Genomic DNA, 25,697 nt, shown 5'->3' on the forward strand with positions numbered 1-25,697 from the left:
GAAAGTCGACAATGGCTTGACCATTCGACCAATCGACATGGCGGGCGATTCAAGAGGCAGCCCGGCGCGCCAAGTGACCACCAGAAAAGCCCCATATCTTCAGTCCAGCTGCAGTCACTGTGACATTCCACATGCCGTCTTATCACCACCCACACATGCGGTTCGCAATCCCAGTCTCTCCGTCAGACAGTGTATCGCCCAACTCGCCGTCCAGTCAGCATCTCCCCGAATCTCCGCCGCACTTGGCCCTCTTGGTCACCGTCGGCGCCAACAAAGCGAGGAATTGCGGATACTCGTCGTCTGGGCGCTCCGACAACAAGCACCAAAGTGGCGCCACCTCGACAACTCCACGAATCGAAGCCCTGCGTTTGAGGCGTCGAACCCTGGCAAGGGGTCCAGACAAGCGGACAAACCTGGCAAACAGCCGCCGCCGTAAACCACTTCTCTCTCGATAGCCACGGTAGACTGTCCCGTTTCGTGGCCCAATCTGACTTCTTGGGGGACAGGGGAAGGCAGGGCAAGGCCGAGCAGAAGGAGGGGCAACCCGTCAAACCCCTCCTAGAGGGGCCATGGATGCCATCGTTGATTCGACCACTGCTCCTTATCCCGCCGTCTCAGTCAATGGACTAATCGCCTTCATCTAACTCTCTGACCACGTCTGCGGTTGATTGTCGGACGTGGCATCGCAGGGTTTCTGACCAATTTACATGCTCCGAGTTACAGGCCGGCCCCTTCAACCTGTTAATAACTCTGTCGTGTACAGCATCCGGCTGCACTGCAGCGGTTTCCCCAATTACCACGGCCCCTCGGCCCCCCTCGGCGGGCCGCCGACCATTTATCGTGAGGCGGTGCAGCAAGATTCAGGAACAGGCCTCGGAGGCATCAGGCCCTGGCACGTCCATAGTGCGACTTATCGGGAACGAGTTGCTGATCCACGATTGCGATTACGATTCGCGATCGGATGCCACGATAAGCAAGAAATGCCTCTGCCCACCCGCCCAGTCACAGCACAGCAAACCCCATTGGATCCCTTCTGAGCGCTCGTCGAAATTAATTCCATGACACACCAGTCCATCCAGTGCACGCCCGAGGGATTTGATGCTTTGCCCGTATTTTCCACTTTGCACTAGAACATTTGATCGTCGTCGCGGCTAGCCAGCCCAGGCCACCGCATGTTCCGTGTTGTTATTTGCTCAGGGTCTTCGTGGTCCCAGGCCGGACGGAACCGGTATGGCATTCATCCATCCATTCGTTACACTACTCTACTTGCCCAATGGCCCACAGGGAGGGAGGGGTGGCTTGGACTCTGCAAAACGGGCGTACGGTTTTGAATTTGAATGAAGGCGGCGCCATCCCGTGGACAGACCGAATAGTAATTTCAGGCAGCCGACATCAGTGTCTCGGCTGTCTATTTCAATGCGATATCACATATATGCTAAGGCACTGGGCATGGGCACAGGACATAGGACACAACACAGGGGCATTCATTAAAGGGCCTCACTGTATGGGATGCGTGGATGCGTGCACACACCCACACACGTACGGGCACTAGCACACCTGCCCCAAAACCTCTCACCACATGCCATACTCGTGATGGCCCACGGGTGACCGGCCCTTTGGGGCGTGCCTCGCCTCTCCGGGTTGCCATGGGAGTCACTTTCCTCCCTCTGGCCCGGTGGAGTGATTATTCTCTTGTTGGCAGCACAGCCATGGCAAAAACCCCTTGGTCCGAATCGCTAGCAGGAGAGAAGCAAGGCCTGGAGAGAAGATGTAGACGACGTAATGCTGAACCGCTGCATTTCACATGCCATAGACACACGGTCCACTGTATGATGATGGGATGGTGGCTCTGCTGCTGTGGCTGCCCACGACTGCCTCTACCCGCCGTTTGACCGCAGCCAAATGCAAATGTAATTGACGAGCCTTCCAACAAGGGAAGAGAGGACGACGATTAAGGGAGCCGAGAGGTGTGCATGACGATTGGACGTCTTTCATCCCCATCCCCCATTCATCCACAATCCATATCCCAAGCCGACGGAGGAACCACCCCCCCCCCCCCCCCCCCCCCCCCTCTTTTCGTACTCCCAGTTGCATGTTGCGTGTCCATTGTGAGGTTCCAGCTGGCGACACGCCCCTCCCCTCCGGTGGGAGGGGGAAAGAGGTGGGCTGTACGCAGTACCTTTGACGAAATACTGCATGCTCGTTGGTTCAAGGCGCCGCAGTAGAGAGCCTAAGACGGCGCCGCTTTGTTTCAATAAAGCGGAGACTGGTGAACAAGGTGACGGGATGGACACAAAAAAAACGAACCGTCTATTCGCAGCAATGACTGGGCACAATGGGGGATGATGGCATGGCTGGGGAGGGGATGCGGCGTTATGTCATTGCCCTGGGGGGAGGGGAGTCCTTGTGAGCTGCCATGGAGGCTAGGCTAGGTACCAACTACGCAGCGAGTCCAAGGAGGGCAAAAGGTACTTAGTGGATACGTACCTTTACGTCGTCGTGGGGTACGTACCGCCCTAGACGACGTATCGCATCGCATGGGTCCCCCTCCGGGCCTCCACTCCCTCCTGCTTTCCCTTTCGAGCCGGCGCCCCTCCCCACTGTAAATGAGCCTTCCACACGTCAAGGCCATCCCATGGTCGTCTACTGGGAGGCACTCGCACTCTATTACATCGTGGTGACCCTTCTCTGAAGGCGACGCTCTCGGGATATAAAGCAAACCCATTCCCCCCGTCTCCCAATCTGTCCTAATCATCACATCACTCTCAACATTGCTTTTTATTCCATCTGGTCCTGATCGACTCTGATAGACTACTTCTTCACCTTGCATCAAGACTCAACCCCAAATAAACCAAAACCGTCTTATAACTCAATTCAAACCAACACCACACACACACACATACCCTTCCCACTTTTACACACATAACACCCAACATGTCTGCAACACAACAACAAAACAAAAAGGCCGTCCACTTCGGCGCCGGTAACATCGGCCGTGGCTTCGTCGCCTGCTTTCTCCACAACTCCGGTTACGAGGTCGTCTTCGCCGACGTCGCTGATTCTCTCATCAACCAGCTCAACGAGACCCCCTCATACCGTGTGATCGAGGTCGGCGCCGAAGGCACCAACGAGAATGTCATCACAAACTACCGTGCCATCAACTCAAAAACACACGAGGCCGACTTGGTCGACGAGATTGCCACCGCTGACGTTGTCACGTGTTCCGTCGGCCCGAACATCCTGAAGTTTATCGCCCCCGTCATCGCCAAGGGTATTGACAAGCGACCCAGCCATCTGGCACCCGTCTCTGTTATCGCCTGCGAGAACGCTATTGGTGCCACTGACACCCTTGCCGAGCACATCAAGGACCCTCGCAACACTGCTCCCCACCGTCTCGAGGACCACCACGAGCGTGCCCGCTACGCCAACTCTGCCATTGACCGTATCGTCCCTGCCCAGGACCCCAACGCTGGCCTGGATGTTACCCTTGAGAAGTTCTACGAGTGGGTTGTTGAGCGTACTCCCTTCGAAGAGATCCCCTCCATTGAGGGCATCAACTGGGTAGATGAGCTTGCTCCATTCATCGAGCGCAAGCTCTACACCGTCAACACTGGTCACGCCACTGCTGCCTACCACGGATACAACCGCAGCAAGCGCACTGTCTACGATGCCCTGCAGGACAAGGCCATCATGGCCGAGGTCCGCAAGGCTCTCGAGGAGACTAGCAAGCTGATTATCTCCAAGCACGGCATCGACGAGAAGGCTCAGCGTGAATACGCCGCCAAGATTATCCGCCGTATCGGCAACCCCCATTTGGAGGATGCTGTGGAGCGTGTCGGTCGTGCGCCGGTCCGCAAGCTGAGCCGTAAGGAGCGCTTCGTCGGCCCCGCCGCCGAGCTTGCCGAGATGGGTGAGGACTGCTCCGCACTTCTCCGCGCCGCCGAGATGGCATTCCGCTTCCAGGATGTTGAGGGCGACGACGAGAGCAAGGAGCTCTCCAAGCTCATGTCCGAGAACGGCCCCGAGGATGCTGTTACCAAGATCTGCGGTATCCAGCCTTCAGAGAAGATCCACCCCATGCTCGTTGAAGTTGTCCGCAAGGTGCAGGCCGACAGCGAGGAATGACTCGAGGCGAAGCTTTGATGCGTATTACGAATAACGGACTTGGGATGATCTTGGAGTTAAAGCATATATCATGGGATACAGGCATGGCGTTTTAGGAATCATAGGAGCGCATTTTTTGGCGCATGGTACTTCACAAATCCACTCAACCTGATGGTTGGGAACTGGACCGGTCATTAGGAACTTAGCATGCTAAGCAATAACTGAAATGACATCTTTCAAACTTTAAAAAATTTCGTTCTCCAACTTAGTGCATCGTGAACTTTGAACAAATCTTGATAACAAGTTGTTGCCATCACTATTTAACCATCTACAAAGTAAATACCACCATTAAAATTAGTGATCATTTTCACCACCTCTATCGTCTGGTGCAGGCTGAATAGGATCTTTTTGGGGATTGAATTATTGCAGGCTTTCATGTGATAGTTTTATTTATATGCACTGACAACCTCTACTCTATCAGTGGACAGGTTGCGTTGCCCACGCTGTCGCTGGTGATTATTATTTGAGCTTCTCATCATCAGCTGGCAGTGACGGACAGGTGCGACCGTGGCGCGAGAGGACCGGCCGTGAGATGTGGCTGATGGTTCCCACAATCGATGCGTGGCTGAGCTGATAAGATAACGGGGAGGAGCAATTGTCAGTTTACGTGGCTCAAATGTCTGTGCCTTAGGCAAAGGCCACTGCACTCAGGCACCAATCAGCTCCTGAACACGCGGTAGGGACACATCTGTTGAAGCTCGAAATACCGACTTGGCCAAAATTGCGACTGCCATAGCTCTGGAAGCCATCAATTCCCACGACACAAGCTCACGAGGCCCCCCGAATCCCCTCCGCGACCGGCTTCCAGCAGCCTCTCCCAAACTTTCTTCACTTCGAATCAGCTGGACCCGAGACGCATGATTCCCCCCTGAGCGTCGTCACCAGCGCAAGAACACCCACCCCACTTCGCCTCTCGAGGACAGCATCAGCTTTCTTTCACTTCCTCCCTTGCTGGCATACGCATAGGTGGTCACGATGAAGGTCGACGTGAAGGTACGGATTACTTGGATTCCATTTCCTCTACCTCTGGCGCATTGCTTGTGCAAAGGGCTGCTACGAAGGCAGCTCTTGCAGCTGCCAGCTCCACAGCTTCCGCCAGTCTGTCATCTCCTGAATAGCTCCAGCAGCTGACTTGTCCATCCAGCGCCAATTGTTCGCCCGCAGCGAGCGGGTGAAGGGCATCGACTTCCACCCCCAAGAGCCATGGATTCTCACGACATTGTACAGCGGCCACGTCTACATCTGGTCGCACGAGACGCAGCAGATTGTCAAGACGTTCGAGCTCACCGATGTTCCCGTCCGCGCCGGTCGATTCGTCGCAAGAAAGAACTGGATTGTCTGCGGCTCCGATGACTTTCAAATCCGCGTCTACAACTACAACACCTCGGAGAAGATCACCTCGTTTGAGGCCCACCCCGACTACATTCGCGCCATTGCCATCCACCCGACACAACCCTTTGTGCTGACCGCCTCCGATGACATGACGATCAAGCTCTGGGACTGGGAGAAGGGCTGGAAGTGCGTGCAGGTCTTTGAGGGCCATGGACACTATGTTATGGGCCTCGCCATCAACCCCAAGGACACCAACACCTTCGCTTCGGCCTCCTTGGACCGCACCGTCAAGATCTGGAGCCTCGGCTCCGCGACGCCCAATTTCACCCTCGAGGCACATGAGGCCAAGGGCGTCAACCACGTCGACTACTACCCCCACTCCGACAAGCCCTACCTCCTGACGACATCCGACGACCGGACCGTCAAGGTCTGGGACTACACCACCAAGTCTTTGATCGCCACTCTCGAGGGCCACACCAACAACGTCTCGTTCGCGTGCTACCACCCAGAGCTGCCGGTTATCATTTCCGGTTCCGAAGACGGCACCATCAGGATATGGCACGCCAACACCTACCGATTCGAGCAGTCCTTGAACTACGGCCTGGAGCGCGCGTGGTGTGTCTCCTACCAGAAGGGCAAGCAGGGCGTGGCTGTCGGTTTTGACGATGGTGCGGTCGTTGTGAAGCTTGGTCGCGAGGAGCCTGCAGTGTCGATGGACGCTTCAGGAAAGCTCGTCTGGGCCCGCCACAACGAGGTTGTTTCGTCCATTATCAAGGGCGGAGGTAAGTTGCGACCGTTTGGCACCTGCGATCTGACCGCTAACCTCTGTAGATGCCTCTATCAAGGACAACGAGCCCATCCACCTCTCCGTAAAGGAGCTGGGCACTTGCGAAGTGTACCCCTCGACCCTGGTGCACAACCCGAACGGACGATTTGTTGCCGTCTGCGGCGATGGCGAGTACATTATTTACACGGCTCTGGCGTGGCGCAACAAGGCTTTCGGTTCCGCCTTGGACTTCGTATGGGCGTCCAAGGAGAACTCCAACGACTTCGCCATCCGGGAGTCGGCAACCAGTGTCAAGGTCTACAAGAACTTTGTCGAGAAGGCGGGCGGTCTTGACGTCGGTTTCCAGGCCGAGGGCCTGACTGGTGGCGTTCTTCTTGGTGTCAAGGGCCAGGGCGGTATCTCCTTCTTTGACTGGCAAACCGGTAACTTGGTCAGACGGATTGAGGTCGAGCCAAGAGAGGTATGTTGCTCTTTGCATTCACACGAGCTCAATTGCTGACCCAAGGCAGGTGTACTGGTCTGACAGCGGCGAATTGGTTGCTCTCGCTTGCGACGATACCTTTTACGTCCTCCGCTTCTCCCGCGAGGCCTACGTCGAGGCTGTCCAGACCGGCCAGGTCGACGAGGATGGCGCCGAGTCCGCCTTCGAGGTCATCACAGATATCAACGAGAGGTATGTAGTTCACCACTTCGTGAATGGCTCAGCACTAACATCATGACAGTGTCCGAACGGGAGAGTGGGTCGGTGACTGCTTCCTCTACACTAACAGCACGAACCGGTTGAACTACCTTGTTGGCGACCAGACTTACACGGTGTCTCACTTTGACCAGTCCATGTACATCCTGGGCTACATCCAGCGCGACTCAAGGATCTACCTTGCTGACAAGGATGTCTCCGTCACCTCCTTCTCTCTGTCTCTACCCGTACTCGAGTACCAGACTTTGGTCCTCCGTGATGACATGGAAACCGCCCAGGAGCTTCTGCCTACGGTTCCCGCAGACCAGCTGAACAAGATTGCACGCTTCTTGGAGGGCCAGGGCCACAAGGAGCTGGCGCTGGAGGTCGCCACCGACCCCGAACACAAGTTCGACCTGGCCCTCGGCCTGGGTCAGTTGGATACCGCCCTCGAGCTGGCTAGGGAGGCCGACGTTGAGCACAAGTGGAAGACTGTGGGCGATGCAGCCCTTTCCGGATGGCAAGTCGCGGTGGCGCAAGAGTGCTTCACGCACGCGCGGGACCTCGGCTCGTTGCTTCTTCTCTACTCCTCCACGTCTGACCGCAGCGGTCTTTCAAAACTCGCCGAGCAGGCGCAGGAGGCGGGCGCCCACAACGTGGCATTCAGCTGCAAGTGGCTGCTTGGCGACGTCGCAGGCTGTGTCGAGATCCTCACCAAGACTGGCAGGTTAGCCGAGGCCGTCATGTTCTCGCAAACGTACAAGCCCAGTTTGACGGCCGATGTTGTCAAGGACTGGAAGGAAAGCCTAGAGAAGGGCAAGAAGGGCCGCGTCGCCAAGATGGTTGGTGTCCCAGTAGAGGACGAGGAGCTTTTCCCAGAATGGGACGAGTGGCTGCAGCTCGAGAAGCAGGGCGTCGCCGCGCCCGAGGTGGCTGAGGTCAAGGAGATCAACGGAACAGAAGCGACCGAGGAAGCCGAGGCCGAAGAAGAGGTAGAGGAGGCCGAGGAAGAAGCCGAGGAAGATGACGAGGCCGAGGCGGAAGAGGATGAGGAGTAGAGAAAAGGCCCGTGCGCCCAAGGTCTCTCAAAACAAAGTTTGATTATGGATGGAGGGGATCGTAAAAGGCCTAGATGTCGAAGTTTTGGTCCTGCCTCGACGGGCGTTGACGGTAATGATCATGCCTTGCAAATAAATGGAAGCTGTTTTTGTGCGTCAAAAGTACTCGTCACCTGTACCTGCTCCATTGCCCCGACCATGCCCTCACGTTTCCGTCTTGGTGCTGTAAAAGTTCTGTGTACTATATAAGATTACGTTTGCTTTGATATATCAAGACATCTCGACACCGACTCCTCTGATGCTGTTTCTGTCTCCTAGTCGGTTGAGCGAACGAATGCCAAAGGGTGATGCTAAGATAAGAGCTGTGGAAGGGGGCGCGCCTCATCACCACCTCTTGCTTGATTTTGGCCTGGTCTGTCGACTGTTATTCTTTACTGCTCTTACCAGGACCGTTGTCAGACAAGGAACACGTTTTATTTTTGGAAGGGGATGCTGTTACCGTTCACTGTGATCTTATTCATGGGGGGGTTGTCGCTCTGAAGAACGAATTATCTTGGGTACAAGCTCCCAGGAGGGCAGATTCTTTGGTTGCCCTTGGTTGGCTTTGTGCTATTTCACGTTCTTGGCGAGGTAAGGTTATACCTGGCGGAAGCCCTCACTTTCTATCCGGAAAATTCTTTTTTAAAGAAAGGTTCTTGTCAATATTCCTGGTCCATTCAGGTCTATGCCGCAAGGGCTCATCGTGTACGCCCGCCCTACCCGGCAATTCGAAACAGGTCTTCCCAAAGCACCCCAAATATCTAGAACAGTTGATCCACGTCCCACGTCTCTCGTCCCAAACCCACAAACCGGAACGCCGCGCTTCCCTGTTAATAAATCAAGTTGACCTCTCCCTTGGCAGCCGTCCTCAGGGCCCAGTCCTCGACCCGGTCAAGCCCCCAGACGCAGGTGAACAGGTGCCTCGCGAACTCGTCGACCTCGGCGGCGGCGGCGTTGTGGATCAGCCCGCCCCCGTGCACCGAGGGGACGAAGAAGTTGCGGTCGCCGCCGTTGCTGCTGTTCTCGGAGCCCGGGCGCGCGTCGCCGTCCCGCCGGTTCTCGGCCTCCCGGCAGAGCGCGGCCCAGCGCGGCGCCGAGGGCGCGTCCCACAGCCCGGCCCGGGCGGTGAAGAGCGCCCCGCCCGCGCAGACGCCCCAGTTCCCCCTGAGCGCGTTGTAGATGCCGACGGTCCAGGTCACGACGGTCCAGGTGCGGCGGATGGACTCGGAGAGCACCCAGAGGTTCCAGGTCAGGAGGTCCGACTCGTAGGTGTCCGCCGCGCCCTGGTAGCGGGCGGTGCTTCCGTCGCCGCTGCCGCCGCCGCTGTCGCTCACCGTCCCCGTGGTGGCTGCGGCGGCGGCGACCTCTTGACCCGTCGAAGGGGAGGAGCCCTGCGGGCACCATTTCGAGGGAGGGGGCCCCCGGGCTCTGGTCAGGGTTTCGGCGTCCCTCATGGCGGAGTCCCAGAGCTGCCTCTTCCAGAGGTCCAGCGTCGGAAGGTCGGCCTCGGCGGCGGCGCGCTGGCTGATGGAGCCGTCGAACAGGCGGATGATGGTGTAGACGCTCAGCGCGTGGACGCGGGCGAGATGCTCCCTCGTCTCCAGCGGCGGGGCGGCGAGGCGGTCGTTGTCGAGGATGAGGTTCATGGCCATGAGCGCCGCGACGCGCTCGTCAAGGATGTGGTAGACGAGGGCCACGTTCTGCGGCGTCTTGTGGTGGTACAGGGAGGCGGCGGTGAGGGCGTCCTGGACGCACGAGGGGAAGTGGTTGCCCTCGGCGTACAGGCTGCGGTGGATGAAGGGGCTGTGGCCGTCCGTGACCCAGCGCCGGACCCAGGCCTGCAGGCCGCGGGTGAAGTTGTCCAGGACGAAGGTCGGGTATGCGTCGTGGGACGGGGTGGGCCAGTGCTCGATGCGCCAGGTCGCGGGGGCGAGGAACCATTTGCTGCCCGCGAGCGACGTCTCGACCGGGCTGGGGTCGTGCTGCTGCTTCTGCTGTTGCTGCTGCGGGTGGTGGTAGTGGTTGTGGGGTTTGGCCCGAGCCTCCTCGTGCGGGTTTGTTGCGGGCGTTTGCTGTTGCGGAGCGTCGAGGGTTGCCGCCGCCGCCTCAGCGGGGGCCTGGGTGTCCGGGGTGAAGTCCAAGTCACTCCAGGGCATGTTCCAAATGCCCGAAGCAAGGGGCCCCGAGTCAAAGACCAGCATGTCTGCCGTCAGTGTGCCCGGACCGGGAGCCGGCAGGGCTTGATCCGGGAGCGGCTTCTGGAGCTGGTGATGCCGTCGCCTCTTCGAGGGAGGGTACTGGCAGTCCACGTCTCTGTCATCGCAGCGGGTACACCCGGGGAGCCTCTTGTCGCAGCGACGTTTTGACTCGGTGCATGCGATGCAGGCCTTTTGCTTGGAAATCCTAACCATGGCGTAGGATTGCGCCCGACCAAGTCTCGCTACGGAGGAGAGCAGCGGGATTGAGGAGGACCTTGAGTGGTTCCTGGTTTATTTTGCCTCCTTTCAGTTGACTGTTCCCTACGTTTGGCTGTACCGGTATGCTTTTGTCATCAGGATGCGCAGAGTGTTACACACGATGTTTGCAGGTAGAAAGTGATGAGAAAGTGACGTAGGAAGGGTTGAAGGTGGTGACATTTGTCAGCCTTCTGACAAAGGGGATGCGCACCCAAGGGACGCCGTAAGCCGTAGGCAGTAAGGGAAAACCCCACCCCATCCCCCGCAGCGCCGTTGCGGGTTTTGCGGGTTTTGCGGGTTTTGGAGCGGAAGATTTGCGGGAAACTTGCGGGAATTTGGCCGGGCTCCATGCGGGTTGTCTGGGCCGCCCTGACCTGCCACCCGGGAATCGCCCGGGTTTAAACGGCACTTGTGCTGAGGCATTCGCGGAAGATGACAAACATCGCGGCTTCATGTGATTCTCAATGCTGGACCAAGACTTTGGTCCTACAATGATTGCACGTTGCGTTGCACAGGCGTTGGTGATGAATTGGTATAAGTCAACGGGCAATTTGCCAGGTTCTCTTGGAAATTGTATCCAGACAACAACACTCATATCCTCTACTCTCTACAAGACAAGCCATTGGTATCAAACTCAGCATCCTTTGCAAGCTTCACAAATTTGACATCAAATCAATACGAAAGCAATTATCCAAAAATGACGGAAGCGGCATCCTCGTTAACCACACCCATCCAGACCGGGTCTACCTTCACCAAGACGGTTCATAAGAAGGCCTACCCGGCCATCTTTGCCTCTCGCCCAGAGCTATCCCAAACCGGACGCACAGTCCTCATCACCGGGGGCTCGGCGGGTATCGGGTTCGGCATCGCCAGGGGCTTCGCGGAGGCCGGGGCGAAGCGTATCATCGTCCTCGGGCGCCGTCAGAGTCTCGTCGAGCAGGCCGTATCGAAACTCCAGGCGGAGTACCCAGCGGTAGAAATCTTGGGACGCCAGTGCGATGTGGACGACCTTGAATCGACCGAAAAGCTCTGGACGGGCTTCGAGGGCGATGACATCGTCATTGACGTCCTGGTGCTCAACGCCGCCAAGATCTCGACCAACAGCCCCATCCTGACCCTCGGAAGAGATGAAGTGTGGAGCCAGTTTACCATGAATGTTCGCTCGCTTTTGGATTTCACAGAGAGGTTCTACAAGCAGAAGGGAGGCAAAGACCGCGCCAAGGTACGAGTGCAAACAAGATTTTACCACCCCTAACTAGTTGCCGATCATGGCAAGAAGAGTGAGGCTAACAAGGCGGATAACAGTCCCTCGTCAATGTGTCCACAGCGGCCATCCATGACTTCCACATATCAGCCCCTTGGCCTGCCTACGTCGCTACCAAGAACGCGGGGACGCTCCTCACGCAGATGATCGCCAGGGACACGCCCGCTGAGGAGATGCAGATGATCAGTTTCCATCCCGGGGCGGTGTACACCGAAGGGGCCGCGAACGCCGGCGTCGCAGAGGACCAGTGGCCTTATGATGATGGTAAGCTCTCGCAACTGCACCCACTCCCCCCGGAATTAAGCTTAGGTTTGACAAATATCAGTGAACCTAGCGGGCAACTTTGCCATATGGGCGGCGTCTGAAGAGGCGCGCTTCTTGCACGGTCGATTTGTGTGGGCGAGCTGGGACATTGACGAGCTGAGGACGGGCGAGCTGGGAGATAAAATCCAGAAGAATGATCACTACCTCAACGTTGGTATTGTTGGGCTGCAGGAATAATGACTTAATTGCGGTTGTATTTAAACTATGTTTTCCTGCTGAGGAAGTATAACGAGGTTAGGACACATGCGAGTGAGCATATGGAGAGCAGACGCGAGACTGAAAATAGAATGCTGAAAACCATCGCGTTTCCGATTGGCGATACCGTTGACATGATGTGCCTATGAGCCATGAGCAAATCTGTGGTCAGGCCCTAAGCCAATCTCCGCATCATGGTAACCGTGCGGGAGAATGATTGAAGGAGTTGCAGCAGACGCCGCGAAACACTGAGCACTGCCAAGGGGTGAAGGATGCTTAAATTGCCAAGACCTCTGTGGCTTAGGGCTGGAACATTAGTTTGATATGGTGGCTAGTGCAAACATCTCCGCATTTATTCCTCCAGATATCCCCCTTTCCGCATCCTCTCGCCAACCTCGCGCAGTGAAGCCACAGACTTGGAAAATTCTCCGCGGCTTCAGAGATCTGACTCAAGCGTGCACATAGCTGTAACCTGGCTCAATGAACTTTTGGTTCTGTATGCTATTTTCCTTGTTACGTGTTGTTGCCGAAGGTGACTTAGTAGTCCTTAGGGCGAAAAGAGCCTGAGGTAATGGATGGCCTGAACCGACTCGAATTCATGATGCAATCGATACCAACTGCTGATACCAGTTTCAATACTGAAAAGGCCACTTGCTGCAGTTATTTGTCGCTAATTGTCTGGTTGACTTTTTTAGAACCGGTGTGACGATCTGAATCCGTTCTAGACAGAACATTGTCTAGCCGAATGCCTAATGCCTAGTCGCGCCGCTCCCCCTGCAACGGTTCCTTTTATTGAAACGGCTCTAACCTTATTAACATCAAGCCATACTAACTCGAATTTGCTAACCAAGGTGCGGCAAGGCACAACGAAACTGCGAAGAACGAGACCGCTTCACCTTAGCTGAAAACTCCCCACCAAACCCAAATTCTTTGCTAATATTTTCTAGATGTCCGAGCGGACGCCGTCAGGCAGCGGGCGCCGCTCTGACCAAAATCTTCATCAGTCTTGCCAACCTTTCCGTCTCGTGTAATTGAGCCTGTCAGGCTTAACTGAACACTAAGCATGGCACGGTCTGGGTGGCGGCGGCAACTTCGAACCAGACATCCTTATTTTTGTGCTTGAGATTAAACTACTCGATGTCGATTAGGGGAATTCGTTCAACTTTTCGTGTATTTAATGAAGGAAGTGTGCTATCAGTTCGATCAATCCACCACTCTCTCAACAAGACAGTTTACCTCTCAAAGCCCAGTCATTCATTCACAGTCGGCCCCAACACTCATTTTCAAACCACCACATCTCTATTCATTCTTTGCCTATCCAAGATGTATACCAAGACCGCTCTCATCGCCACTCTCGCCGGCTCGGCTGCTGCCATCATTGACGTCAGACCGGATGTCGTTCGCCGCGATGCCATTCCTACCCAGACTGATGTCGCGGCTGACCCATGCCTCAATGCCCTGGCTACAGTCTACGCCAACGCCCCCACTCCTCCTCCCAAGGTTGTCTCTTACGAGATGACCGCGGCTCCCCAGACCAACCCATGCAGCATCGCCCTGCCCTCGGAACTCAGCGCCGACTACGCCAGCTACACCTCGCAGGTTCTCAGCTGGGTCAGCGCCAACTCGGCCTCCATTGCATCTGCCGTATCGGTGTGCTCCACCCTGACTGACCTTACCACCGAACTCGCACTCTGCACGGCTACCGACAGCGCTGATACTACCGAGAGCACCACTGCTGCCTCGGGCTCATCGGCCACCAAGGAGGCTGATGGTGGCGACTCGCCCAGCGCAACTGGCACGGCTCATGGCGCGGGACACACCGGTGCTCCGGCTAGCAACGTGACCGGTACCCGAAACAGCCCTACGCAGGTTGCACCCAACTCTGGTCCTCGTGAGACCGGCATGATGGCTGCCGTGGTTGCTGCCGCCGGCTTCATTGGTGTCTTCACTTTCTTGTAAACACAACGGAGTATGATTGGGCAATGTGTGCGGAATTCGGAGTTCTTTTGCATGACTGGATTTGTACAGTAAATTGTATATATTGGTTAAAACTTTATACACGAAGTTGTGTCGTTAATCAAACAACCCTTAAACCACCCTATTCTTTTCCGCTACAATTCGAATTGAAAGTGATATTCAACCCGTACCCTTTGAATAAATGTCATTGCCTCATGATAAGAAGCCAAGGCCCTTCTTCATCTACGCGTCAAAGGGCCTAACCTGCCACGGCGTCGCCACAGCCAACGGCACCGTGCACTTGGCCGCCAGCGCAGCCTTGGCCTCGGTGCTGTTGGAAGGAATGCAAGGCGACCCGATGTCACCCTTGATACCGTCGCATAGAATGACAGCCTCCCCACCGCAAGGGGTGGTGATGTTGAAGTTCTTGAACTGAATGTTCTCGCAGACGGCGCTGGGGTTGGTAGAGCACGTCAACTTGGCGACGGCGCGACCGTACTTGCCGCTGGTGTACCCGGAGAAGTTCTCAAACAGGATGTTGCTGATGTTCATCTGCGAAGGGTACTGCGCGCAGACGGTCGAGTTGATGTTGAAGTAGCACGAGTCGATAAAGGCCGTGTACTCGTTGTTGGCCTGCCAGAAGTTGCGGAAGGTGACGTTGTCGATGAAGCCGTAGCCGATGTTAGGACCCGCCCAGGTCTTGAGGCGGGCGCCGTGCTGGCCGTTGAGCATCCAGACGTTCTCGATGACGACGTCCTGGACGAAGCTCTTCTCGCCGGCGTACTGGCCCAGGGAGCCAATGGACTGGCCGTGCGTGCCGTTGCAGTACATGGTGTCGACATGAATGTTGGTGGCGTTGGACTTGGGCGAGAAGCAGTCGTCGCCAATGTTGACCCAGGCGCGCTTAACGCGGACATCTTCGACGTTCAAGGAGTCAAAGAAGTCGGTGTTTTTGGGCTCGGCAGTGTGGTTGTTCGTCTCGGCAGTGACGATGACGTCCGTGAAGGAGATATCCTTGGCTGGGTCTCATGTTAGTGGCGGTTTCTTGAATATTCGTGTATAGCGTAGTACTCACAAGTCACGATAAAGGTGGTCCAGCAAGGGGAATCCTTGAAGTGGATGCCCTCAATTGACAGGCCAGTCGCGTTCTCCGCGTAGAACAGAATGGGGCGGAGGTAAGCGTTTGTGGGGTCAAGGATCCTAGGTGCTGTTAGTGAAGCTCAAAGTTTGGAGAAACTACCAATACTCACTCAAGACCGGCGAACTCGTTCCACCACCGCTGTCCGTTGCCGTTGAGGACGCCCTCGCCGTACAGCTTGACATCCTTGCCTCCCCACTTCCAGAACATGAGGGAGTTCTGGAACGGGTGGTGGAATGCATTGGCCTGCCAGTAAGGAGTGTCGTTGGTGAACTTAATCTCACCCTCCCAGCGGACATGCACATCATTGAGCCAAGTCAGGTCAAGCGGCTTGCCAATGATGTAGGTCTGATCGGCGGGAAGGTACAGGGTACCACCGTTATTGGCCTTCTTCAAGCCCTCGAGGAACTCGTCAGAGACGTCGTCGAGGTCATCCTCCGAGCCACGGAGAGTGAAGGTCTTGCGGTGGCAGTCCAAGCTGCGCCTCTCAAACGGGTGCTTCTCGCGAAACTCCTCGACGTTACGCGGGACGCCAGCCGGGAGCTCAACCGAGAAGGCGAGGGCGCTGCTGGCAGTTGCCAAGGCGGCGAGAAGGGACGAGACTCTCATGGCTGCGTGTGGGATTGGGCGCTGAGAAGGAAACACACACGTTTGGTAGGATTGCCAAGTGAGTTGCCAAGGGAAGAGGCTGCTCGTGAGAGGTGATCAGCCATCCATCTCGACTCGCCGAGAGCGAGCGTCTTCATATACTCGCGCAGCTTGGCCACGGACCTGCATCGCCAAGACACATTTGCCTCCAACCTCTTTCAACCGCTGGAGATTATCGCTGCCAACAGCTTTCACCAACAGCTTTTCGGCCCCAGAAAGTGCTCGATATCTCCTAAGGGTCGGGGTAAGATAGCAGGGGAAAAAGCAACTAACTGGGGCGATTCGCAAGCTAGCCTCTCGCTTCGCCCAGCCATCTGGAAATAACCAGGACGCACTGCACGAAGGAGAAACAACGAATTCCTTTCCACCTATCATGCCCTCGTCTCTCCTCTCTACCAGCGTCCGCATCAGTCCATCCACGTAATCAGCAGACCGCCGCACCGGGTCTCTGCCAGGCCTCTCTCTGGGGGGCAAGCCCTTGACCCCATCGCGACGAGGGGAGAAGTTGGGGAAGACGAGGTCGAGAGACGAGAAGCTGAAGTGGATTCGGAGATTGTGCAGGTGGCCTGCATATCGGTTCCCAGGGTCGACTGCGCCGTCCGCTTTACGCGAGGAAATGATTGATGGGATTTCTCGACCGCTGTCACCGGAGAAAACTGGCCAACAATCGGATGGATTCGACTTGCATCGTTAGTCGAGATTCCCCGCACGAGGTCCATTTCCCCCGGGTGATCCATCTCTTTTTCCTTGCCTAGTCGCCCCCGCGTCGTGATGTGGATGGTGGATTGTGGAGGGCTGGCCAAGAAAGCAGATCTCACTGTTTGTGCCGGCGCCGCAAAGCTTCACCGTTCTTGGCTCCTTAATTTCTTGGCGTTTCCTGCCAAGAAATTAACTGTCTGACGCTTCGGAGGTAATTGCCGAACAGCCAGCCGAATCCCTAAAGGTGACCGGATCACATTCGAGCGATGGAACGCTTCCTACACTATCTCAACGACAAATAATCTTGCCGCCTATGTGCGTGAAGAGAAATTTCTGAAAGACTGGCTTAATTTACTAACAAGTGCACAATTCAATTCTTGTTTGAAAACGTCAAAAGAATCTTTTTATACTATTCTACCCGAAAATCATTTCGTGTTTACAATGCCTCGAGCGCCAGATCCTTCGTTCCGGCATCCGAAAGAACCCCGATGAGAGCAGTTATGTCGTCTGCAATTTTCTCTGCCACGGCCAGGTCAAAGATTTTGTCGTCGTACATGACCTTAAGCACATGACGGTCGTCAAGAGACTTGGACACTTCAACGACCAACGCATACGGCTGGTACATGCGTACCTTCGATTTCGCCATGACAAGCCACCGGTATCGGCCATTGGGATCGTCCTTGGCCGCGGGCTCGAACGGCTGAGAAAGGAACAAAATCCGATTGCCGTGGGTATCGCGTGGGTGTCCTGCGGCGCGATAAATGTCATTGAGGCCAACCAGGCCGTTTTCCGTCACCGCCCAGAAGTCGTCTTGCAGGCGAGGAAGAAACTCATGCACCAGATCTTTCAGGCCGATGGATGTTCGGAAAGGCAAGAAATTTGCGAGAGTGCCATTGATGGACTGGGGATCCGCCAGCGCTACGTTACGGCCGCTTAAGAGGTAGTCGAAACGAATATCGGTTGTCCCAGTCGCCGCAGCCAGCCAGAGGGAGAAAGCGCCTTGGAAAATGATGCTTGGCGTCACACCGAGTTGGCTGGCTATTTGATCAATGTTCGTGGTGGCAATCTCTCTGCGCAAACTGGCAGTGATCTTGGGCGCAGACGTTGCAGCGAGGTCTCGGCCATGCAGGCGCTGATCTATCGGTCCCAAACCGGCCATCTTTTCTCTCCAGTAATCGAGGGATGCTGAATTATCCTGCTGGAAGACGTGGTCTGCAAATTCGCGGAACTCGGCGGGCGGTGGCAAAGTTTTGCCTTGAAGAAGGGCGCCGAAATGATCATCGAACACACGCAACAGTGTACCATCATACACGGCGTGGTCCAACTTGATGACAAGGTCCCAAGACAAATCTTCATGAGTGATAATGGCATACTTTATGAATGAGCGGCCAAATTCGAAGCGCTCCTGCCAAAAGTCCTCGATGAAACGCGAGATTTCCTCAGCTGAATCCAGAGCAACCTGCGTGAGGTTTAGCTGCGGGCTGCGGAGAACAACTCCGACCCAATCGTCTGCAGAAGCTTGTATCCAAGTTGTACGCAGAATGTCGTCGACTTGAGTCAGACGGGTAGTTGCCTCAATCCAAGTGGCTGGCTCAATATCCGCCGTCATTCGCCGGACTGTTTGCAGCGCCCACATCTGCGAATCTCGGCTGCCTTGCTGAAGAAATTCCGCTTGACCAGGTGGGCATGGGTACACTGGGGAAACAATGAGTTAGCTGGAACATCTCGATTCTGATGATTCCCAAAGAGGCAAGCATATGTCAGTGCATGTTGTTCTGCCACAGCAACTTACCATATTCAACGTCTTCATCCCACACCAATCCTTTCTTTTGTGCGGCCTCCCTTACTACCTCAGGAACGTCAAAAACACGCTTTGGAGTCGATGCTGTAGTCTCAATCTTTTTCATGGCAGCAGCCATATCCTTCAACTTTGGAGATTTGAGAATATCAAGAACCGTTAGCGAATATCCGATTCGGCGCAGTTGACCAGTGAGGCTGATGGCCGAAATCGAGTCGCCCCCGAGGGCGAAGAAGTTTGCCTCGCGCCCGATTGTCTCCTTTGACACGCCAAAGATATCAGCCCAGATCAGTTCTAGGTTCTCTTCGGCTGGTGTTTCAACGGGAACGACCTCGTGTTCTTCACCAGGGGTCTCGAGCACACACTGCGCCAGGAACTCGCGGGCGAGTTCGTCGACTGTCTTCTTTAGCGTCTTCCGGTCGACCTTTCGCGACGGCAGCTTGGGGAATGTGTTCATAGGGATCACAAATTTCGGGACCATGTACGTGGCCAATGATCCAAGGCCTTCCCGCAGCTCAGCCATTTCGGTTCGGAAAAGTGATGGATCCTGGTTGCCCGCGTTGTTGATGGCGGCAACATCCTCATTGAAGATGCAGAAAGCAACCAGATGGGTCTTGTCGTGAACGTTGGCAACGACAGCCACGGTGTCTTTGACTAAACCAGAGCGGCGGATTGCATTTTCAACTTCTCCAAGTTCGATGCGATGACCGTGAATCTTGACCTGGTTGTCCTTGCGACCTAGACACTCAATCTCGCCTCCCGGTAGCCAACGAGCCAAGTCTCCGGTCCTGTAAATACGCGCACCGAGAACTTGACTATCGACGTAGGTAGCCTCTGTCAAGTCAGGTCGGTTCATGTAGCCTTCGGTGACTTGCGGTCCTGCAATGCAGAGTTCACCAACCGCGCCGTAGGGTTGCAAGACGTCGCCGTCTGGGCTCACAATGAAAGCCATGACGGTGGGAAACGGTGCGCCAATGTTGCCAATACGGCGGCCCTCAACTCCTGGAGATCCTTCGACGTCCTTGGTCGTCACGACCATCGAGGTTTCAGTTGGCCCATAAACATTCAGGATTTTGCAGTGCGGCCCCCATACGTCAACAACGTCTGAAGTTAAGGGTTCACCGCCAACAATCAGAGTCTCGAAGCCCGGGACATCCTCGGGACTAAAGAGTTTGGCGACAGTCGGCGTGATAATGGACTGACGCACGTCCATTCGGTTAATACAACCAACAATGTCGGAAAGTAGGGTCTCTGTAGAAGCCATACAGAGGGTGCCGCCGGTGCTGAGTGTGTTGAAAAAATCCTGGACAGATGCATCGAAGACGTAATTGGCGAATTGCAGTGTTCGCCATGTTCCTTGAAATCGGCCTTCGACTTGTGCCATACTTGTTACAGCCGCCGCGGCCGCTCGGTGAGGAACCTTGACACCCTTTGGCAAGCCAGTGCTTCCGGAAGTATAAATCAGGTAGGCAAGAGCATCTGGCGTAGTGCTAATAATCGGTGCAATATTCGTATCGCGTTCATGCGTCGTATTTGTGTCTAAATCGTCCTGTTTCCTCATGACCAACGTCTCGACGCCGTGGAGTCCTTTGACAAGAGCACCGAAATCCGCATGTTGTGGATGTGCTACTAGAAGCTTTGCCTTGGTGTCTGATACAACAAAGGCGTTCCGCTCACTGGGGTTATCCGGGCTGAGAGGAACATATGCGCCGCCAGCTTTCATGACGCCCAAGATAGCGACCATCATATCTACCGACTTGTCGAGCATGAGGGGCACTAGATCCCCTGGTTGAACGCCGTGATCGATGAGGGTATGCGCAAACCGATTCGCGAGCTTATCCAAAGTCGAGTAAAGGACCTGTTCTTCGCCGTTGAAGTCAATGGCGACTGCTTCCGGTGTGTTCAGGGCAATTCTCTCAAAGGCGTTGTGCAGAAACTCTGTCTCAGGAATGTGCAAGGTCTCCCGATTAGAAACTATGTCGTAGAGGAAATTATGCTCTGCATCGCTTACGATAGCTGTCGAAGCGAGGGTTCTATCAGGTTGTTCCAGGAAAAGATCGACGAGCTTTAGGAATGAACTTTTTATAAAGTCCAGACGCCGAGGTTCCATGGTGCTGACCAAACGAACGGTGGTGGTACTCAATGCTTCCTCGACTTCAAGGACAGTTGTGTCGGAGCCAGAAGCCCATTGAGGACGAAGGCCGTGCATCTGAAAGACCTTTTGGCTATCTCGTGCGGGTTCTTGGTCAGTATCGACATTGCCAATCAGGATGTTGACAAGTGTATCGATCGCCTGCGGAGGATGATTTCCGGGTCGCAAAGCTCCATGCATCCCAACTTGAGAGTGCTTAAGCAGTTGAGTGAAGCCAGAGAGTGTTCCTTTCGCGACTTCTCTGAGTGTAGAACTAGACTCAAGCTTGACACGCTGGGGTACTGTAGTCATGGTCGGTCCATCGACGTCGTGGATGCCAGCTACAGGAACCTCTCTTCCAGAGATGGTGGTACCAAAGGCGACATCGTCGATCCTCAAGTGGCGCGAAAGGATAATCGCCCAGGCGCTGTAAACGATGGCGCCGAGAGTGATACCAACGCTTCCGGCGCGCTTGTCAAGACTGAAGCCTAAGTTGACTTCGACCTTGCTGACCTGAGCGAGCGGACTGTGGTTCAATTTCGCCAGCTCCGCTCCTTCAAGGTAAGTTCCCCAAAAGGCTTCGTCAGAAGAGTTGTCTCTGCTCTTCAAGTAACGAACAAAGTTGCTGAACTTCGGTCTTTGAGATGTGGTTTTTCCCAAATAGACGGCTGCCACATCATCGTACAAGAACCGGTGAGACCAGAAGTCGAAGAGGGAATGTTGCATTGTCACTACCAGGACGCCGCCAGATAGGGCAGTGACCTTCCAAAGAGGACTTTCCGGTTCCCATGGACTGTTCTTCTCCCGTGTCGTGAAGGATTCGAGGGTTTCCGAAGACTCATACCATGGGAGAGCGAGATCTTTGCGAACCACCTGCAGGAAAGACCGCTTGTGCGGAACAAAAACGCTGCGGAGGATTTCGTTGGTTTGAAAAACGTGTTCGAAGCTCTCCCTCAATAATTTAAGGTTGAGACTGGTAGCATCCCACACCCTTGCATAGGTGTACGGATCCGATGGGGTGTTCAACGATGCTAGCATGGTCTCCTGAAACGGAGTGACTGGATAGGCGTCGATGATGTTTCCGTCACGCTGCAGCTCTGAAGCCAAATCGGCATCCAGGAGGAGAGAAAATGGTAGGGGGTCCTGTTGGGCTTCGGTGTCGAAAATCCGGGCCCGAGATGCAACCACTTCAAGCGAATTTTCGCCCAATAGATCACTCAACTCGACGGACAATCCAGCGGTGCGAAGCTCGGAAATAGCCTGGATCGCCTGGATGGAGGTTCCACCAAGATCTGTGAATGAGTGTGATTGGCGGACGACAGACCGATCGATCTTGAGGATATTTGACCAAGCTGTCGCAATTTTGGTTTCCGTCACGTCTTCCACCTCGTTTGCGCCAGGCTCGGTGCTATCTATCACCATGAGCTTGGCAAACCCAACGGCCCCCAGCTCCTTAACCAAGTCGCGTAGTCGGGAATAGTTGATTTTTCCGTTCGAGTTTTTGGGAATGTTCTCAAGGGGAAGCCAGATTCCGGGTATCATGTAAGTGGGCAGATGCTTACGCAGATGCTCTCGAGCGGTGACAACTGTGTCTCTGAAGGAAGTGTCGCTATTAAGCACAATACCCGCAGCCAACACTGTACGATCCTCAAACTTGACAGCCAGAGCAACAGATGCTTCGATGCTCCCGACGTCGCCCAGTAATCGATCGATTTCTGCTGGCTCCAGCTTTTGACCATTGATCTTTACCTGCATGTCCGCACGTCCCTGGATCTCGATCTGCCCATCGGCAAGCCGGCGAGCTCTGTCACCAGTTCTGTATAGCTTGCCAGGACCAAAAGGGTTGTCAATAAAGACACGCGCCGTGAGTTCCGGCTCATTGATGTAGCCTTCAGCGAGCTGCGGCCCGGCGAGGCACAGCTCTCCAGAGACAAGTAGCGGCGATAGCTCCGTCGTTTCGTATTGTAGAACAAAGGCATCCGTAGTGTCCACCGGGGAGCCGACAATTCGAGGGTTAACAACCTCTCCTGATCGTGCGCGGAGCTCGCGTCCGAAGTTGAGCTGAGTGCACTCGCTCAGTCCATATGTATTTCTCAGGCGTAGGCCTTCCCGTACTGACCAAATGTCGACTAGGTCCTGGGGAATCTGCTCGCCCACAAGTGTGATTTGCTTAAGAGCTGGGACATTATCAGGCCTCAAGAGAGACAATGCAGAGGGAGTAATGCCAAGAGCGTCGACCGAGAGCTTGTTGATGACATCAGCAAGGTTACTAGTGAGTGTCTCTTTGCTTGCCAAAACCAGAGTGCCTCCATGGACAAGCGTGCCCAAGATGGTACGTTGGGCAGCGCTGAAGCTGGGGTTGTAGAAAAGAAGCCACCGGTTGAGGCCGTTCAGCGAGTAATGCGCCATTCCACTCGTGGCAGCTCGGTGGGTGAGAACAGCGCCTTTGGGTTTGCCGGTGCTGCCTGAGGTATAAATGATGTAGCAAGCATCTTCGGGGTCAATCTCTACTTCAAGATGACCAGTATCCTTTTGGGACGGTTCCGAAACATCATCTTTTGGGTAAGAAAGTACTTTCTGGATGTCTATGGCATTGGGTAGGACATTGATGTAGCGGTTACTGGCGAGAATGCTAATAGGTTTGCAGTCGTCAACCACCTGCTCCAGGCGGGAGGTGGGGATGTCAGGATCAAGAACCGTGTATACAGCACCTGACTTCAGCACAGCCAGAATAGCCACAACAAGGTCCAAGGAACGTTCGGACAGGATGGGCACCACCGAGCCTTTGGCGATCTTGAGTCTTCTGGCAAGGGTATTGGCTCTGCTGTGAAGCTCCGAATAGGTGAGCGATTCTTTGCCCTCAAACTCGACCGCAACCCTCTCAGGATACGAAGCCGCAGTCTTCTCTAATAGAGCAGGAATTGTTGTGGGCTGCGCTTTGCCGGTTGAAAGAGATTGAGAGATAATGGCGCGCTTCTCATCCTCTGAGACGAGATCAAGGCTTGACAATGCATAATCATTGTCGAGAGTCATCTTGGAGGCGGTACTAAGGATAGCAGAAACATAATGCTTCAGGATGATTTCCACCTCTTCGAGTGGAATGTACGCTTTGCACTTCAGTGTCATCCTCAGCACACCAGAATCGCTGATGCACAGTACAACGGGGAATTGTCTTAGCCCAGGAGCAATGCAGGGCGTGTTTGTCGTTTGGCTGTAGCTGACAGCCGTCTCAATTTCTCTAGTAAATTGAGCCTGACGCTGGATCTCGCTGAGACCTATGAAGGCATGAAGACCGGCTTGTCTGTGATAGGTATCAAGTGCTCTCGCCGCGTCTCGAACAGTAGACGTCTGTTCGCCAGCAACACTGATCCGGACAGGGTAGGTTTGGTCAACACTGCCAACACAGGTGTCCGCGCCGACGAAGCTCTCATCTCGGCGCACAGTACCGAAGACGACCTCTTCAGAGCCAGTGTGTGCACTGAGGACATGTGCCCAGACTATTTCGAAGAATGTTTTGCGCCAGGAGGCCAACCCGTGAGATGTTTCGAGATCATTCAGCTTGGCTAGGTCGTCGCCGTTTATCACAGCGCTTACGCCATGTCTGTCTTGGTTGGTGATTTCAGAGGCGCCAGGTATATCAAGGAAGACAGATTGGGGAGCGGCATCTGCAAGTGTATCGGACCAGAAGGACTTAGACGACTCAACATGTTGCCTTCGTTGGTCGAGGTACCTGATGTATGTGGTAAATCCAGCGCTTTCAATACTTGGAAGACCATGTATCTGAAGAGCGTAGTCGAGTTTTATCATGTGCAATGAAGTTGTGTCGATCAGTGCTCGATGAAAGTGAAGCACCAGGCTTATCTCGTCGAGGCGACGAGTTCCTTCAACGGTGACATACGCCGGGCTCTCGTTTGAGGCCTTAGACTTCTTGTCTGGTCGGCTCCATCTGATGTCCTCAATACGCCGGAGAACCACCACCTGGTGTTGTCCAGACTTGGGATCAACTGTAAGATAAGACCGGAGGCAAATGTCTGATAGAGTAGCATATTAGTAGATGTTTGTACTAGACCATGTAAATGTGTGAGGTACGACTTACGGTGAGAAGCTAAAGAGCTCCAGGCATTGAATATGTTCTCTAGGCCGAACGATGATGGCTTTCCTGAGAAAAGCTCTACTTCTGCCCATTGGACATCCTCGTTGAGGATATCTCTTTGGATCTCAGAAGCGGGGAAAACAGTCTCAATTTCTGAGAAGGGCAACACCCTTTCCTTGTTGGAGAGCTTTCCATAAAGGCTAAAAGATATATCATCAGGGCTGGGGAGGAAGAAGTCCTCATGCTTCTCGACGTGACGAAGAAGCTGCATAATGAAGATGCCGAAGACAAGTATGTCTTTAAAAACAGAGTTAAATGGAGGACAACTTTTTATGCTGCAAAAAGAAAACGATTGGCGAGGCACCTCTGAATGTTATCATCTCGCTTATATGGAACGGCAAGATATAATAACTGGGAGATTGCTCTCTTTTAATATTCTTTGATTTAAACACATACAGCCCCCATCAAGCGCGCTCTCATTCTGAAAAGTCCTACACAAATTTGGGGCCGATTCCTTGACAAGGCTCCTATGGACACACAAGCAAATCAATGTCCGTTTGTACATAGTACACTCATCCTAAAGCCCAATTCGATTAGAAGCAATGTTCTTGTACCATGTCACGATGTACATGATTCTCCCATGTGTCACAACGAGCTTCCAGTCATCAGCTAGTTGCATATTGCAAAGTTAAGCGTATTCCATCATCACCGCGGTGAATGGCGTACAAAGAGAAGGTAAAGCCATCGTAACTCTATCACTAACCCAAAATACCCCTCATCTTACGCGTTCTCTTGAAACGGCATGTTCATGTTTCCCGAATCCTACACTGCCGACTCTTAGTCATTGCTCAGCGTATCGCCGAGCTCGAGGCGCGGTTGCGGGTCAATGTGCTGCCTCGGACATTTGCGAAGAATTTTCAGGGAAGAAGTAAAGTCGTG

At 54.5% G+C, this 25,697-nt stretch overlaps 7 protein-coding genes across 7 annotated transcripts; 4 read left to right on the forward strand and 3 right to left on the reverse strand.

Moving 5' to 3' along the window:
• Positions 1-2,934: 2,934 nt before the first annotated feature.
• Positions 2,935-4,125, forward strand: EsH8_IX_000077 (mannitol dehydrogenase C-terminal domain-containing protein; the record flags this gene model as incomplete). The annotated part of the gene is made up of 1 exon (XM_083266413.1): positions 2,935-4,125. One exon carries the CDS (start codon positions 2,935-2,937, stop codon positions 4,123-4,125), a length of 1,191 nt encoding a protein of 396 aa, XP_083129978.1.
• A 1,014-nt stretch (positions 4,126-5,139) lies between these two features.
• On the forward strand, positions 5,140-8,017 carry EsH8_IX_000078 (coatomer subunit beta'; the record flags this gene model as incomplete). The annotated part of the gene is made up of 5 exons (XM_083266414.1): positions 5,140-5,157; positions 5,309-6,278; positions 6,328-6,743; positions 6,793-6,956; positions 7,006-8,017. 5 exons carry the CDS (start codon positions 5,140-5,142, stop codon positions 8,015-8,017), a joined length of 2,580 nt encoding a protein of 859 aa, XP_083129979.1.
• Positions 8,018-8,886: 869 nt separating this feature from the next.
• On the reverse strand, positions 8,887-10,467 carry EsH8_IX_000079 (Zn(II)2Cys6 transcription factor domain-containing protein; the record flags this gene model as incomplete). Its single annotated transcript, XM_083266415.1, has 1 exon — positions 8,887-10,467. The coding sequence occupies one exon, from the start codon at positions 10,465-10,467 to the stop codon at positions 8,887-8,889; it is 1,581 nt and encodes a 526-aa protein (XP_083129980.1).
• Positions 10,468-11,209: 742 nt separating this feature from the next.
• EsH8_IX_000080 (SDR family NAD(P)-dependent oxidoreductase) lies at positions 11,210-12,277 on the forward strand (the record flags this gene model as incomplete). Its single annotated transcript, XM_083266416.1, has 3 exons — positions 11,210-11,734; positions 11,818-12,040; positions 12,102-12,277. 3 exons carry the CDS (start codon positions 11,210-11,212, stop codon positions 12,275-12,277), a joined length of 924 nt encoding a protein of 307 aa, XP_083129981.1.
• A 1,341-nt stretch (positions 12,278-13,618) lies between these two features.
• EsH8_IX_000081 (uncharacterized protein) lies at positions 13,619-14,254 on the forward strand (the record flags this gene model as incomplete). Its single annotated transcript, XM_083266417.1, has 1 exon — positions 13,619-14,254. One exon carries the CDS (start codon positions 13,619-13,621, stop codon positions 14,252-14,254), a length of 636 nt encoding a protein of 211 aa, XP_083129982.1.
• Positions 14,255-14,494: 240 nt separating this feature from the next.
• On the reverse strand, positions 14,495-15,998 carry EsH8_IX_000082 (uncharacterized protein; the record flags this gene model as incomplete). The annotated part of the gene is made up of 3 exons (XM_083266418.1): positions 14,495-15,270; positions 15,327-15,451; positions 15,502-15,998. The coding sequence occupies 3 exons, from the start codon at positions 15,996-15,998 to the stop codon at positions 14,495-14,497; spliced, it is 1,398 nt and encodes a 465-aa protein (XP_083129983.1).
• A 1,174-nt stretch (positions 15,999-17,172) lies between these two features.
• Positions 17,173-25,029, reverse strand: EsH8_IX_000083 (uncharacterized protein; the record flags this gene model as incomplete). Its single annotated transcript, XM_083266419.1, has 3 exons — positions 17,173-18,431; positions 18,529-24,696; positions 24,762-25,029. 3 exons carry the CDS (start codon positions 25,027-25,029, stop codon positions 17,173-17,175), a joined length of 7,695 nt encoding a protein of 2,564 aa, XP_083129984.1.
• Positions 25,030-25,697: the final 668 nt, after the last annotated feature.

This window comes from Colletotrichum jinshuiense, chromosome 9, assembly GCF_051148585.1.
Source record: "Colletotrichum jinshuiense chromosome 9, complete sequence".
Classification (NCBI taxonomy): domain Eukaryota; kingdom Fungi; phylum Ascomycota; class Sordariomycetes; order Glomerellales; family Glomerellaceae; genus Colletotrichum; species Colletotrichum jinshuiense.